The sequence below is a fragment of the Phascolarctos cinereus genome, unplaced genomic scaffold, assembly GCF_003287225.1.
Source record: "Phascolarctos cinereus isolate Bilbo 61053 unplaced genomic scaffold, phaCin_HiC Scaffold_9;HRSCAF=440, whole genome shotgun sequence".
NCBI classification, from domain to species: Eukaryota; Metazoa; Chordata; class Mammalia; order Diprotodontia; family Phascolarctidae; genus Phascolarctos; species Phascolarctos cinereus.
In genome coordinates this window covers 251,639,157-251,654,958 of record NW_027556402.1, presented here as the reverse complement: position 1 = coordinate 251,654,958, position 15,802 = coordinate 251,639,157, and the positions used below count along the sequence as shown (strand labels likewise).

Sequence of the window (15,802 nt, the reverse complement as noted above, 5' to 3'; positions counted from 1 at the left end):
AGTTGTCTTTGGTGTTTGTGGGTTGAGAAGTCTGGAAGCCACCACAGCTGCCCAGGATTCAGTCCTCTGAGGCCTGCTCCAGGTTTACTGTGGCCTGCCTGCCCGTGCCACACTGCGTTTCTGTCCTCACCCAGCGCGATATACCTTTCTGGTCAACCATCCAGGTTGTCTTGGGCTGGAAATTTGCTTCACTCTGTATTTTTGTGGGTTCTGTTGCCTTAGAATTTGTTTAGAGCCATTTTTATAGGTATTTGGAGAGGTTTGGGGATAGCTCAAGCAAGTCAATGCTTTCACTCCACCATCTTCCTATCTACCTGATTCTTAAAGAAAATAGTTTAATCCTATTACTTTCTCAAAATTTATTATTCCATTTTAGTATAAAACTTTTTTTATTACATCTTTGTCTTATTACTTTGTCTAATTCACCCTTTAGGAAAATATTTTCCCCTTTTAGTATGCTCACAAATACACAGTAATATTGCAAGGTTTTTTATACTTGCAACTCGGCCATTTCCTAGTACCAATCTATTAGTATTTATATAGCTTCTACTGCTCAACAGTCCTGATTATAGACATTTGTTATGAAAGCAAAAGAAAAGATATAGTTATAGCAATGTCAAGAGTGTCTGCTCAGGAACACAGACTGACCTGATGTGTACCATAATGGGGGAAAACTCCTTTAGCTCTGTTTGATTCCAGGTATGAGTCATCTGATAGCCAACTATATAGTCACAGGTTAATGAGAGTAAGGCTCAGGGTTAACCAAGTGAGAAAATTTCCTGTTGAAAAAGGATATTGTACAATAGGGAAATTGAGTCAAGATTATCCTCTTTTAGGCCACAACAAGGTCACCTCTTCAACTTTTCCCAGGGTCAGAATCCACCTCTGGAAGCTTTTGGACTGGTGGACATGTAATTTTCTGTTATTGGCTTCATGATAATTTAGAAACTATCCATCTAATCAAAATTCAAAATAATAGTAAATTATAGACCCAAGAGTTTTTAATTTCAAAAAGCAAGATTTCTCTGACCATAGTTTACAGCTTGAATACTATTAATTTGTGAATGTTTCTATAGCAGTTTCATTTTATTTACAAATTTTTTGCATATGAATCTATAAAATTTTATCTTACTTTACTTTAAATTAAAACTACCCATATTCTGGTATTTCAGTTATATAGTGAATATCAGATAATTGACTCATATTAATGTGTTGCAGTTCCATCTTCAAGCCACCTTATACATTTTTATAATTTTCACAAGTGATAATGAAAAATTAAAATGAAAACTTTCTCATAATAAATTTCTTATTATTACTTAAAATACAATATGCCATATTAGGTATTTAATGGTTTTAACTTGTCTATTTCTTCTACCCCATTCGTTTAAAAGCTTAATTCATAACTTAACAACATCCAGTAACAAAAAAAATGCTGTTTGTTTAACAGTATTTTTGATTTCCCAAATTTCACAATATGAGTACTTAGAAATACAATCATTACATATACAATATCATGTATTTAAATCATAAAACAATACTTATTATCAGTCAGGTGATGTCAATTCACTCAAATGCATTTCCAATTTATCCCACAAAAAGTCATTAAACTTATTGTTGTTTTTCTTGTTTAGATTTCCATTCATGTATGACTCTTTGTGACCCCATTTTCATGTCTTTGTGACTCTTTGTTTTCTTTGCAAAGATGCTGGAGTGGTTCAGCATTTCCTTCTCCACTTCACTTTATAGATGAAAAAATGAGACAGAGTTAAGTGACTTATCTAGGGTCACATAGCTAGTATGTCTCAGAGGCCAGATTTGAACCCATGAAAATGACTGTCTCCAGCCTCAGCACTCTGTTCACTACACTGCCTACCTGGCCAATGTTTTTATTTTTTTATTGCATTTGGCATTTGATACTTATAACATCTAAAATCTGTAATGTAATTATATTCAGTTAAAGAAGTATTAGTAATAGTAATAATAGTGAACATTTATATAGTGCCTACCATCGTTATATCATTTTAATGCTCACAAATATCCTGGGAGGTGGGTGCCATTAGTATTTTCCTTTTTACAGATCATGAAACTGAGGTAAAAGAGATAACTTGTTTATGATCATACAGCTAATACATTTCAGAAAATGGAATGTAACTCAGGCTTCCCTGAATTTTTCCAGCATATTTTTAAAAATTCAATTCCATAATTAAGAAGAGAATAATTTTATTATCTCATAATTTAGTTATAGAACCAATCTCAAGCAAATCAAATTTGGATTTACAACCACAAAATCCAAATCTTAATTTTCTAGGGCTATTAGCAACCTTGGCTGTCAAATTTAGAACCCATTGTTAATAGCAATGAAGCGTTTCCTTCTAATTTTCTTTGTTGAGTTTGCTTTTAATTTGCCTCAACAATTAATCCTGTTAAATAATGATTTGATAGTTCTACTTCAGCCTTCCTAAAAGACAATTCTGCTTTCTGGTCACTTTCTCACAGACAGGTAATTGTGCGTATCCACCTGTTATCTATAACATGAATTGGGATCAGGGACGATGAGCGTGTTTTATGGGGTCTCCTCATGGACCCCTCTTCAGTTAATCACCCTTTCTATTGTTTAATTAAATTTTCCTCATTTTTCAGTTGCCCACTGATTTGAACAATCTTTTCTCTTTTCATTATCCGGGAATAGTTAATAAGAGGTATTGATAAAATAAAAACTGCATAACTGTTTTTTTTTCCCTTCTCTCATGTATCATTTTCAAACTAGTTGCCTTTCTTCATTATAATAAAACTACAGGTCTATCACTCTTCAGAGTGGGGAAAAAGAGATCCGTGTTCTTTACCCCTGAAACGTCAACATTTAATTCTTATTTTTCCTTAAAACAACTTTTACAGGGTGATATCTCAACATTTAGTAAGATATTTCAGCATATATGAAGCTTCTGCTGGGTGCCGTATCAGATAGGACAAAGAGAAGGGAGTGAGTTCCTGGCATTAATCTAAGTTCCAGGAATTCTCCCCTGGTATCTTGAAATGATTAGTCTCTAAACATTGTGGTGATCAGTCTCCAAAATCTACTAACCATGATTTTTTTTAATAGTTCTACAAACTAGAAAAAGATATTTTCTTTTATTTCATAATTTGACTTTATGTCTGTGCAGCACAATCACGGCTGAAAAGACAGAGGAAAAATATCTTGAAGTTTCTTTTTATTTTCTTTTTAATTTACTCTCCCCTTGAAAGCTTTAAGTGGGAGTTAGCTCTGCTTACTGGGTCATAGAGTTTAGCACCTGGGAGAAATGCTTCAGAATACTAAACTGTATGGCTACAGATTTTTATCAGGTATTTTTTTTCAGACTAGCTGCATTTCCCCCTTTAAAAAAACTTTCAAGGGAGCAGAATCTACAAATAATATTAAATAGAGCAAACACATACTTGCTAGCCATATTTTCTTTAAAATTTGTAGTGGTCAAAAGAGCCAAATTAGCAAAACAAATTGTAAATTAAATCACTTGCACGTGTATACCAGACATCCCATATTACAATTGTATGCTTTCAAATCATTCCTGTAACTATCTTGGACATCCATCAGTTTAAACTACCAAAAATCTATCCAAGGCAAACCACCAATATTTTACTACCACTGGAATTCATAATCCTTTCCTACCCCTATGGGAAAGCCCAATCCTAATCTTTCCAGATCCTGGGGGAAAACCTAATCCAACAGGGAAAATTAATACTAAACTTCTCCCCCAATTTGGAGAAATTTTAATAATCCCAAGCTTAATATCTAAACCTTACCTCAGCATGGATGGTTTTGGGATCAAGAATAGCAGTACAAACTCTGGTGGCAGTTTTCATGAAAAACTCCCTTGGTGAAAGATTACCTAGAGTACTCTACGGAGTTTTTATGAAAGGCTATTTTCCTGCAGGTGGAAGGAGAGGTGAGGTCACAGTTGTGACTTCACATAGCTTGCCTGCCCAAAAGCTGAATAAAAATTTCTCCCCTATGTTTGATGCCCAAAGTCAGAGCTAAGAATACCTGATCCTTATCCATTGCGCGATTGACATGCACTGTTTCATAAATTGCCATGATCAGAAGCTTGAAACTTTACTTCCTCAGTCAGTTCCTCTTTCACCTGCTGCAGTGGTCCATCTCCATTCCCTAGCTCTCTCCCATTCCTGCACTACAATCTCTCTTTACCTCTGCCTCTTGGAAATTATGGATAATTTTCATTTTATCATATTAAAACAAGAGAGCCAGAAGTACAGATATTTCTTCAGTTATTTAAGTTGTTATTTATTTCTTTAAAGAACTCTTCATAATGGAGTCAACACAAAGATTACAAACACTTTGATAGATGATTTTATGTACTTTGCAGGTATTGAGAATGGGATTTCCTCTTTTATTATATGCTCTTTGATTTTTCATTATATAAAATATAGATTTTTTTAAAAAAAGTATTTTGCCTAGGCTGCTTTGATAACTCTATTTAATTTCTCAGTATCTTTGCTGCATTTTCTAAGCAAATCATCTTAACATTCAGAAATATGAATAGTTTTACCTCTTCTATACCTATCCTTATGTGTTAATTTATTTCTCTCATTCTAATGCCCTTAGCAACATTTCTGGAACTATACTAATTAATAAGAAGGAGATTTGTCATTCTTTATTTCTGTACTTATTGGGAAAGTTTCTAGTAAATGTCTTTGCATAAAATGTTTTTTTTAAAGATGTGTATTGTGATATTATAAAAGTCCCTTTTCACATTTGTTTTGTAGAGTTTCCAGCATAACATTTGTTCTATTTTGTCAAAGCATTTTTCTGCACATGGAGGGACTTTTTTTTTAAATTTTGGATATTTTAAATGTAATGTTACATATTTTTAAATGTTGAACTACTATTTCATCTGTAATATAAATCCAATTTAAACAGGTAGAACAGTATCTCGGATAAATCATTGTAGACTATTTGACAAGAGTTTACTTAAAATTTTTAAGTTAATATTTATTAATGATAAAAAAATGTTTCTTGTGCTTTACGCTTCCTCGGTAGCTGTATTGGTCTTCATTTGCCTCATTAAATGCATCTGATAATATTTCTAAATTCTTGATAATAATGTTGTAGTATTGATATCATTTTTTTAAAGGTCTATATAAATCTCCTGAGAATTCACCAGGCACAAGAGTTACCCCTATCTTGGGTAGCTCTTTTACAATTAGTTCAATTTCTTCATCTGATATTAGTTATTTAAGTTCTTTATTTGGTCCTCTGGTAGTCTGTATATTTGATATATTAGTAATATTTTTTCAGGATTACTGGAGGTGGCCCTAGATGGAGTGGAATACCTTTGTCTTTTTAAGTTAAGATCTATACCATGTCTCAATTTCATTCTTTTTCTATTTTATTTATGTAAGCATTTAGAGATATAAAACTTCCCCTAAGAATTGCTTTCACTGCATCCCATAAGTTCTGGTATGTTATCTCATTATTGTCATCCTCTTGAATGAAAATATTGGTTGTTTCTATAATTTGTTGTTTGACCCAATCATTTTTTAGGATTAGATTATTTAGTTTACAATTATTTTTTAGTCTATCTTTCCATGGCCCTTTATTACATATAATTTTTATTGCATCATCATGATCTTGAAAAGGATGCATTTAATATTTCTGCCCTTCTACATTGGATTGTGAGGTTTTTATGCCCTAGTACATGGTCAATTTTTGTGTACGTGCCATGTACTGCAAGAAAAAAGGATATTCCTTTCTATCCCCCTTCAGTTTTCTCCAAAGGTCTATCATACCTAACTTTTCTAATATTCTATTCACCTCCTTAACTTCTCTCTTGTTTATTTTGTGGTTAGATTTATCTAGTGCAGAGAGGGGGAGGTTCAGGTCCTCCACTAGTATGGTTTTGCTGTCTATTTCTTCCTGTAACTCCCTGAACTTCTCCTCTAAGAATTTGGACAGTATACCATTTGGTGCATATATGTTTAGTAATGATATTACTTCATTGTCTATGGTGCCTTTTAGCAGGATGTAGTTTCCTTCCTTATCTCTTTTGATTAGATCTATTTTTGCTTTTGCTTTGTCTGAGATCAGGATTGCTACCCCTGCTTTTTTTACTTCAGCTGAAGCATAATATATTCTGCTCCAGCCTTTTACCTTTACCCTGTATGTGTCACTCTTTTTCAAATGTGTTTCCTGTAAACAACATATTGTAGGATTATGGTTTTTAATCCATTCTGCAATCCATTTCCTTTTATGGGAGAGTTCATCCCATTCACATTCACAGTTATGATTACTATCTGTGTTTTTTCTCCATCCTTTCCCCCATTTATGCTTTTCTTTCTCCTTTTTCCTTTCCCCCTTCACTAGTGTTTTGCTTTTGACCACCACCTCCTTCAGTCCCTCCTCTTTATTATCCCTTTCCTTTTCCCCTTTACTCTTACTGCTTCTTCCTCCCTTCTTTCCCCCCTCCCTTTTCTTTCCCCTCCCTTTTCTTTCCCCTTTCCCTCCTACTGCCTATAGGGCAAGTTAGATTTCTATACCTAACTGATTATGTTATGCCCTTCTTGAGCCAAATCTGATGAGAGTAAGGTTCAAACAATGCTCCCCCCTCCCTTCTTTCCCTCTGCTGTAATAGGATTTTGTGTCTTTTCCTGTAATGTAATTTACCCTTGTCTGCCTCCTCCTTTCTCAGTACATTTTCTAAGATCAAATTGATCCACTTGTTTGGATCCGTTTAACCCACTTGATTAGATTTCTTTTTATCATTACATCAAAGTCAACTAATATCCACCCTCTTTATGTATACTCCTTTAACATGGTGTAATAACAATACAGTTCTCAAGTTGCAATGTCATATTCCCTTGTAGGGTTTAAACACCCCCCTTATTAACAACATATTGTATCTTTCTGTCCCATTTACCTTTTTGTCCTTCTTGAGTCCTGTACTTGAAGATCAAATTTTTTGTTGAGCTCTGGTCTTTTTATCAGGAAGGTTTGGAAGTCCCCTATTTCATTGAATATCCATCTCCTCCCTTGAAAAATGATGCTCATTTTTGCTGGGTATTGATCCTTGGCTGCATTCCAAGCTCCTTTGCCTTAAGGAATATCATGTTCCATGCCCTGCGTCTTTTAATGTAGAAGCTGCAAGGTCCTGTGTAATCCTGACTGTGGTTCCATGATATTTAAATTTTTTTCTTGCTTGCAGCACCTTCTCTTTCATCTGGTAATTTTGGAATTTTGCTGTTATATTCCTTGGCGTTGTCAATTTGGGATCTCTTTCAGGTGGTGGGTGGCATATTATTTCTATGGTTATTTTACCTTCTGGTTCTAGGACTTCCAGGCAGTTTTCCTTCATGATTTCCTGAAAGATACGGTCCAGGCTCTTTTTTTCATCATGATTTTCAGGTAGTCCAATAATTTTTAAATTGTATGTCCTGAATCGATTTTCCGGGTGGTTGTTTTACTGATGAGGTATTTTACGTTTTCATCTATTTTTTCATTTTTATTTGTTTCTGTTTGACTGATTCTTGCTCTCTCATAGAGACATTAGTTTCCATTTGTCCAATTCTAGTTTTTAACAGATTGTTTTATTCTGTTAGTTTTTGTACTTCCTTCTTCAATTGACCAATTGTGGTTTTTTGGGGAACTTGTTTTCTTCAGTGTATTTTTTTCCAATTCAATTGTATTTTTTGAAGGACTCTTCTACCTCTCTCATTTGACTATTAAGACTTTTTGACTATTTGAGCTTTTCTAAGAAGGCTTTTTGGGCTTCAGACCAGTTCCTATTCCCTTTTGATGTTGCAGATGTGGGTTTGTTGACAATATTGTCCTCTTCATAATTTCTGTCTTGATCTTTACTCTTCTCATAAGATGAATCTATGGGACAATTCTTTTTACTCATGGTGTTTATTCCCTGGCCTTTAAAGAGATTGAGCTCTCCTGCTGGGGAACAGAGGGTACTGACCCAAGCTTCTTGTGTTGGGAGCCTAGGTCTTGGTCACTGGATTTTTGTGCTGGGGCCTCTTATGTTGGCAATTGGAGGCTGTAGTGTTATGGCAGCTTACCTCTTGTTGGGCAGGAATCAGCAAGGCTCGGACTTTAGGTTGCTTTCTTCAGCTCTTTTCAGATGAATGCTGCAGGGCACTTATCTGCCTGGGGCCTTTTGTAGTGCTGGTTCCCTTACTTTTGCTGAGGCACTGGGAGATCCGTTTGCTGGGCTGCTGAACTACTACTCCCTCTCTTTCTTCTAGTTCATTTGTTTCAGGGTTTTTTTTTTCTGGGTAATATTTTCTGGGTTTTCAGAGGTTGATAGGGGACAGTGACAGCGACTACCTTTTCACTCTTCCATCTTGGCTCCTGGAAGTGGAAGAAAAACCTCATCTCTCTTAATTTCATTCTTAAAGATCATGCATCAACTCAAATCATTCTGGCTGTCATTGATTGGACAACAATAGGTACCAGCACAAGCCCTACTTGGTCATTGTTGGGCCTTGATAATTCAGGATTAATGTAAATACCAATAATTTCTGTTTTGGTCAGAAATCCTGAGGGCTTTCCCCCCTGACTGATTTTTTTTTTTTTACTAAGTAAAAGGGGCTATTCTTTGCCTCATTTCTTACTTAACCTTAATCCCAGAATGGGCATTGTGTAAATCAAACTGAAACCTGGGAAAGACCTTAACTTAAAGAAAGGCAAGGTCTTCCATTGCATTTAGGACCATCTCCAGTTGTCCTGATCTATATTTTGTCACAGAACCCAGATGTCTCCAGAGGAGAGAGTGAGGATTATGACTTTGCAAAACCCTCCCTTAAATTCAATTCATTTTCAAGTCATGGCATCAACTTTCTGATGTCATGGTCCTCTTCAGGAATGAAGGACTAAAGACTTCTCAACCCACAAATGCCATAGAAAATTTAGAAGGTTAGTAGGAAAACTCTGTGAACACAGCAAGGTAGAAGCTTGGTCTCAGCCCCGGTCCCAGCACACGGGGCAGCGGCTGCTTTTGAGCTTCCTGGCCACAGATTTAGGGGTAATCAAGTGGCTGATCAGAGGGGGATTGCAGGGATCTCTTTGCTGGTGCTGAGGCAGGATTCCCTTGCTTTGACCTTGCTTGGATCTGGGTCACAGTTTTGGGTGGCGATACTGGGGGTAGGAGGAGTGCTGGCATGGTGGAGCTTGCAGTGGCAGTGAAAATGGAATTCTCCTCACAGTTCCAAGGAATAAAGGAGTGCTTGTGCTCACTCATAGACCAGAGCACAGGCCAGGAAAGGAGTAAACACCTGGCCCCTTATCATACCAACTTGGAAGAACTGAAAATTTACAGGTCCTTAGAAGTATCTCTGAAAACAGCTGCACAAAACCATGGAAGCTTGGGACAGTACATTCTCCACACTGGAAGCAGACCCCTACCTTAACAAAGAGTTTGAAAGTCAAGTAATTGACCGGGATCATGAGCAGACTGCCAAAAAAAAAAAAAAGTCATACCATGGAATCTTTCTTTGGTAACAAAGATCAAAACATACAACCAGAAGAAGACAATAAAGTCAAAGCTACTACATCCAAAGCCTCCAAGAAAAACATGAATCATCTCAAGGCCATGGAAGAACTCAAAAAGGATTTTGAGAAACAAGTAAGAGAAGTAGAGGAAAAATTGCAATGAGAAATGAGAGTGATGCAAGAAAATCACGAAAAACAAGTCAACTTGTTTTTGCTAAAGGAGACACACACACACACACACACACACACACACACACACACACACACACACCCCTTAAATAACACCTTAAAAAATAGTCTAACCCAAATGGCAAAAGAGGTCCAATAAGCCAATAAAGAGCAAAATGCCTTCAAAATAATTGGCCAAATGGAAAAGGAAGTCCAAAAGCTCACTGAAGAAAATACTTCCTTAAAAATTTGAATAAGAAATTGGAAGCTAGTGAATTTATGAGAAATCAAGACATTGTAAAACAAAACCAAAAGAATGAAAAAATAGAAGACAATGTGAAATATCTCATTGGAAAAAGAACTAACCTGGAAAATACATCCAGGAGAGGCAATTTAAAAATTATTATACTATCTGAAAGCCATGATCAAAAAAAGAACCTAGACATCATCTTACAAGAAAGTATCAAGGAAAACTGCCTTGATATTCTAGAATCAGAGGGTAAAATAGAAATTGGAAGAATCCACCAATTACCTCCTGAAAGAGGTTCCCAAAGGAAAACTCCTAGGAATATTGTCACCAAATTTCAGAGTTCCCAGGTCAAGGAGAAAATATTGCAAGCATCCAGAAAGAAACAATTCAAGTATTGTGGAAACACAATCAGGACAACATAGGATTTAGCCGTTTCTACATTAAGGGATCTGAGGGCTTGAAATATGATATTCTGGTGGTCAAAGGAAATAGGGTTACAGCCAAGAATTACCTACACAGCAAAACTGAGTATAATCCTTCAGGGGGAAAAAAAGGCTATTCAATGAAATAGAGAACTTTCAAGCATTCTTGATGAAAAGACCGGAGCTGAATAGAAAATTTGACTTAAATACAAGACTACAGTGAAAAATGAAGAAGTAAACAAGAAAGAGAAATCATAAGAAACTTATTGAAATTGAATCATTTACATTACTACATGAAAACATTATATTTGTAAATCATGAGACCTTTGTCAGTATTAGGGTAGTTGGAGGGAAAAATTATATGTAAAGATAGATGGATAGATAGAGGGCACAGGATGAGTTGAACATGAATGGGTGATATCTGGAGAATAAAATTAGGGTGTGAGAGAGGATTGTACTGGGAGAAGAAGAAAGGGAGAGGTAGAATGGGGCAAATTACCTAACATAAAATAGACCAGAAAAGGCTTTTACAGTGGAGGGGAAGTGGGGGAAGGTGAGAGGGAATGAGTGAATATTATTCTCGTTGGATTTGGCTTAAGGAGGGAATAACATATATACTCAATTGAGTATAGAAAGCTACCTTACCCTACAGGAAAATAGGGGGAAGGGGATAAGAGAGTGGGGGGATGGTAAAGGGAAGGGCAGTTTGGGGGAGTGGGTAATCAGAAGCAAACAGTTTTGAGGAGGAACAGGGTCAAAAGAGAGAATAAAATAAAGGGGGGGAATAGGATGAAGGGAAATATAGTTTTCCACAGCATGACTACTATGGAAGTGTTTTGCATGACTACACATGTATAACCTGTATCGAGTTGCTTGTCTTCTCAATGAGGGTGGGTGAAGAGGAAGGAAAGGATAAAATTTGGAGCCCAAAGTTTTAAAAACAAATGTTAAAAATTGTTTTCATATGCAACTGGGAAATAAGATATACAGTCAATGAGGTATAGAAATCGATCCTGCCCCCATAGTAAAATAGAAGAGGAAAGGGATATGAGATTTAGGTGAGATAGAGGGAAGGATAGATTAGGGGAAAGGGTATTCAGAATACACACTGTCTTGGGGTTGGGGGAGGGATGAGATGGAGAAAAATTGGAACTCAATATCTTGTGGAAGTGAATGTTGAAGATTAAAAATAAATAAATTAATGAATCTTTAAAAAAAAAGAATGAAAGACTAACAATTACAACAACATGAATTTTTCACATTTCACAGGCCTTGTGAAACTCTGCATTACTCCTGTCTGTGGCTAAAACCTTCATTGTATTTTAGAATCTAAAATAGCTCAAAATACTCTCACTTCAGCAAATCCATTAAGTTTTTAATCTCAAAGATAAAGGTTTGAAACAACTTTCCATTCAGCTCTATCTTCCTTTTATTTTCATGCTTCATACATCAAGAATGTCAATATTTATACCTTTCAGGCCTTCCTGCAATATGCCATCTCCTTGCTCACCTGATAAACATTTCACATTTGGAGTACAGTAATAAAAAGTCCTTAATATTTTTAACTGACATATAAACTACTTTCCAGAGACTTATTTCTTCTTCCATGATTCAGGTATTTCCAATGCATATCTTGGGTAGAGTATAGAAGACTGAGGATCACATTTTAGGATGTTCGCTTTTCCTAATTTTCTTTTTCTTCATTGATTGCCATGGTTGAGTAAAATCTCTGGGAGCTAATATACTTAAATCTAGGGCTTTCCATTCCCTGATGGGATGTAGCATTAGAATGTTGTAAACATTTGTTGGTGCTGATATATGAATGAAATGGTGATACGAGTGGAGTACTCCATGTATATATTATGTATAACTCATAATTCTTCTTTCTACCTATTACAGATTACTTCTTATGTATTATTAGCCCACTGTCTATTGGAAGAAAGGTATTTTCCCTAATATTTCCACAATAAAGACTAAATTTGCAACATCCCTCCAGTTGACCAATGAATTATCACTAAGCCACAATACCATTTTATTAAATGCTATTTATTTAATGACTCAGAGAAACACCTTTTCCCATAAGCTTTTACTTCTATCTCTGTGTTTCACTTTCTACCAATCTCATAAGCTCAAATAAACCTAAAAGTTAATGATAGTATAATGTAATAACAAACAATAAAAAACAACATTGTGTACAAAATATAAGATACAGACCCCGTGAAAATGAAAGTGCATGAGACTGGAGAATGCACATATACACAACAAAGGTATAACAGTAATGAGTGGAAAACATTAAAGAGACAGGTTTCAAATCCTCACTAAACTGTGGAAATTAGGGAAGCATGGTCATATGTGAATACAGTTTCTGGTTTTATATATATATATATATATATACATATATATATATACATATATATACATACATACATACATATACATATATACATACATATACATATATATATTTATGCAAATTATTTTAACCAAAGAATGTTTTATTTCCATAAGCAGAATCATGTACCATATAGGACCCAAAAGACTCACAATTACACTCTTGATTTAAAATAAACGCATTAAAAAAGTCTTTTTCATTGAATTCATCATGTGGCCTTCATCTAACAAAAAAAATTACAGAAGAAATTATTTGAATGTCTTATTTGTATTGTGAAAATGTATGATTATCCATAAAGTAACCCCTTAGGGATCATTGTAGGTGGTCTAATGTTGGAATAGGGTTATAGACAGTTTAATTTTTTGTCTAGTAAACAAATGATAGGGAATCAATTTTTTTTTGAGTTAAGCTTTTTATTTAATGTTACAAAAAATGTTTTGTCAAACCGACCAAAGCCCATGTCATCATCGGACTCCTCGGATTCTTCATTTTTTGCTTCCTCTATCTTCTTCTCCTCAGCTGGGGCAGCTGTGCTAGCAGGAGCAGCACCACCAGCTGCTGGGACAGGTCCACCAACTCCTACATTGCAGATGAGACCTGCAATGTTGACATTGGACAGGGCATTTGCAAATAATACTGGCCAGAATGGTTCAACATTTACACCTGCTGCTTTAATGAGGGCATTGATTTTATCCTCTTTGACTGTAACATCATCATTGTGAAGGATGAGGGCAAAGTAGATGCAAGCAAGCTTGGAGATGGCCATTTCAGCAGAACGATGAGGAGAGACTTGTTTGTAGTGATGCTAGTTGCCAGATGAAGTGAGGGGTCACCACAACACGGCCTTAACTTTCAAGGAACCAAGCACCTTACAGACAACTGAAGAGGGAATCAATACTTTTAATACATTATTTTCTCCATATGTGGAGATATGAAGGCACTAAAATATGTTTGTCTTATTAAGCCTTCTTGTCCTTCTGACTACAAAAGATTGACTAGGCTGAGCTTTATGTGGAATGACTAAAACCGTGCTTTATTAGAGATATGAAACTATTATCTACATGGGATACAGTGGGACTCACTTTTTTGTTTGTTTGCAGATACAGAACATTGTCTGCAGTGCCCTGAATATCAATAAAGCAAGGAGAAGGATAGATGCCTTGCCAAGACTATGACCTTCCTAACCTATGAAGAACCTCTTGGAATGGCTCTGGCCTGTGCAGCTCTCTGCTTCTTCTTCCTCACTGCTCTGGTCCTTGGAGTCTTTGTGAAGCACAGAGACACCCCCATAGTCAAAGCCAATAACCACAGTCTCAGCTACACTCTTCTGGTCTCCCTCAGCCTCTGCTTCCTCTGCTCCTTGCTCTTCATTGGCTGTCCTAACACGGCCACTTGTGTCCTGCGACAAACCACATTTGCTGTTGTGTTTACAGTGACCATTGCCTCCATTTTAGCTAAAACCATCATTGTGGTTCTGGCCTTCAAGGCCACAAAGCCAGGCAGCAAGCTCAGGAAGTGGCTGGGCTCCATGGCATCTTATTCTCTCATTTTGATCTGTACTGTAATACAGATGTGTCTCTGTGGCATCTGGCTTGGGACATACCCCCCATTTGTTGAGATGGATTTACACTCTGAGACTGGCTTCATTGTCATTCAGTGTAATGAGGGCTCGATCATAATCCTCTACTGTGTCCTTGGCTACGTGGGCTTCCTGGCCTTAGAGAGCTTCACCATGGCTTTCCTGGCCAGGAATCTGCCAGACGCTTTCAATGAAGCCAAGTTCCTGACATTCAGCATGCTTGTATTCTGCAGTGTCTGGATATCCTTCCTGCCCACATATCAGAGCACCAGGGGGAAGGCCATGGCAGCCGTGGAAGTTTTTTCCATCTTGGCTTCCAGTGCTGGTATTCTCATTTGCATCTTCTCTCCCAAGTGCTATGTGATCCTTCTGAGGTCAGATAGAAACACCCTGGAGATATTGAAAAGGGCAGCTATTCTTGGGAAGTAAGGTGTTCTCAGCCTCCTCCCAATTAGTCACAGAGTGGTATCTCTTGACTTCTTGTCTTAAAAAATATTTCAAATATGTTTAGCTCCAATAGCATTTAATTTCTGTTTTCATCATCTCTTTATTTTTCATTTGAATCTATTAGCCTTGTGAAGGCATCACATTAGGTGATTTCTGAGACTACATATAATAGTGGAAAAAATAAATGAAAAATATGAAGATTGTGTTTCCAATTTCTTATTTGGCATTTATTAAATTTCTATCCTTGGATAACTCCAATTAAGATTCTGACTCAGAAATTTCTCATTTACAAAGTTGGAATTACATTTTCTTTACACTTTCTGTATCTCTGTCATATAAGTCATTACATTTGCCAGTCTCAATAGATGAATTGAACACACGCATGAGAGATAGAAATCTGTAACATAACTTCCTAGACAATGTTAAAGGCTCAAATAAAGTGATTTGTGGTCAATGAAAAAGTAAAGAAATTGTATTTCCCATTGATGTTGGTTAGTCATTTTTCAATTGTGTCCAATTCTCCACACATTTGGGGTTTTCTTGGTAGAGATCCTGGAATGGTTTCCCATTTCCTTCTCTGGTTCATTTTGCAGATGAGGAAACTGAGGCAAGATTAAGTGACTAGTCCAAAGTCACGCAGCTAGTACGTGTGTGAAACTAGATTTGAACTCAGGAAGATGAGTCTTTCTGAATCCAAACCCAGCGCTCTATGCACTTAACCATCTATCTGCCACACTTGCAATGACTTTCCATCAATCATGTCTCTGCATAGCCATGAACTTTTGTGGAATATTATTGAGAGCTGCCCAGCACTGAGGGAGTGCTGGTAAGGTGAGAAACTCAGAAGCACTTACCTACCATCCTTGATAGAGAATCTCCAGGCTTCTCCTAAGTCCTAACGAGGATTCTATCCAGGAGACTGAGGAGGTATCCCAAAAGAAGCTTATTTCTGAGTAAATGAGATTCCAAAGACATAGTCTTGGGAATACCATTCTGGAAAATACAGAGATAAGAGATCGAGTTCTTAAGTCAGCAA

At 36.4% G+C, this 15,802-nt stretch overlaps 1 protein-coding gene and 1 pseudogene across 1 annotated transcript in view; one reads left to right on the top strand and one right to left on the bottom strand.

Annotated features, from left to right (window-relative positions):
• The window catches only part of LOC110200785 (vomeronasal type-2 receptor 26-like), a 47,381-nt gene extending 32,194 nt beyond the window's left edge, over positions 1 to 15,187 (top strand). Inside the window, 1 exon segment of the mRNA XM_020976185.1 lies at positions 13,841 to 15,187. Coding sequence (XP_020831844.1) covers positions 13,841 to 14,748 — 908 coding nt within the window. The 3' untranslated portion in view covers positions 14,749 to 15,187.
• On the bottom strand, positions 13,129 to 13,506 carry LOC110200726 (large ribosomal subunit protein P1 pseudogene; annotated as a pseudogene).
• Positions 15,188 to 15,802: the final 615 nt, after the last annotated feature.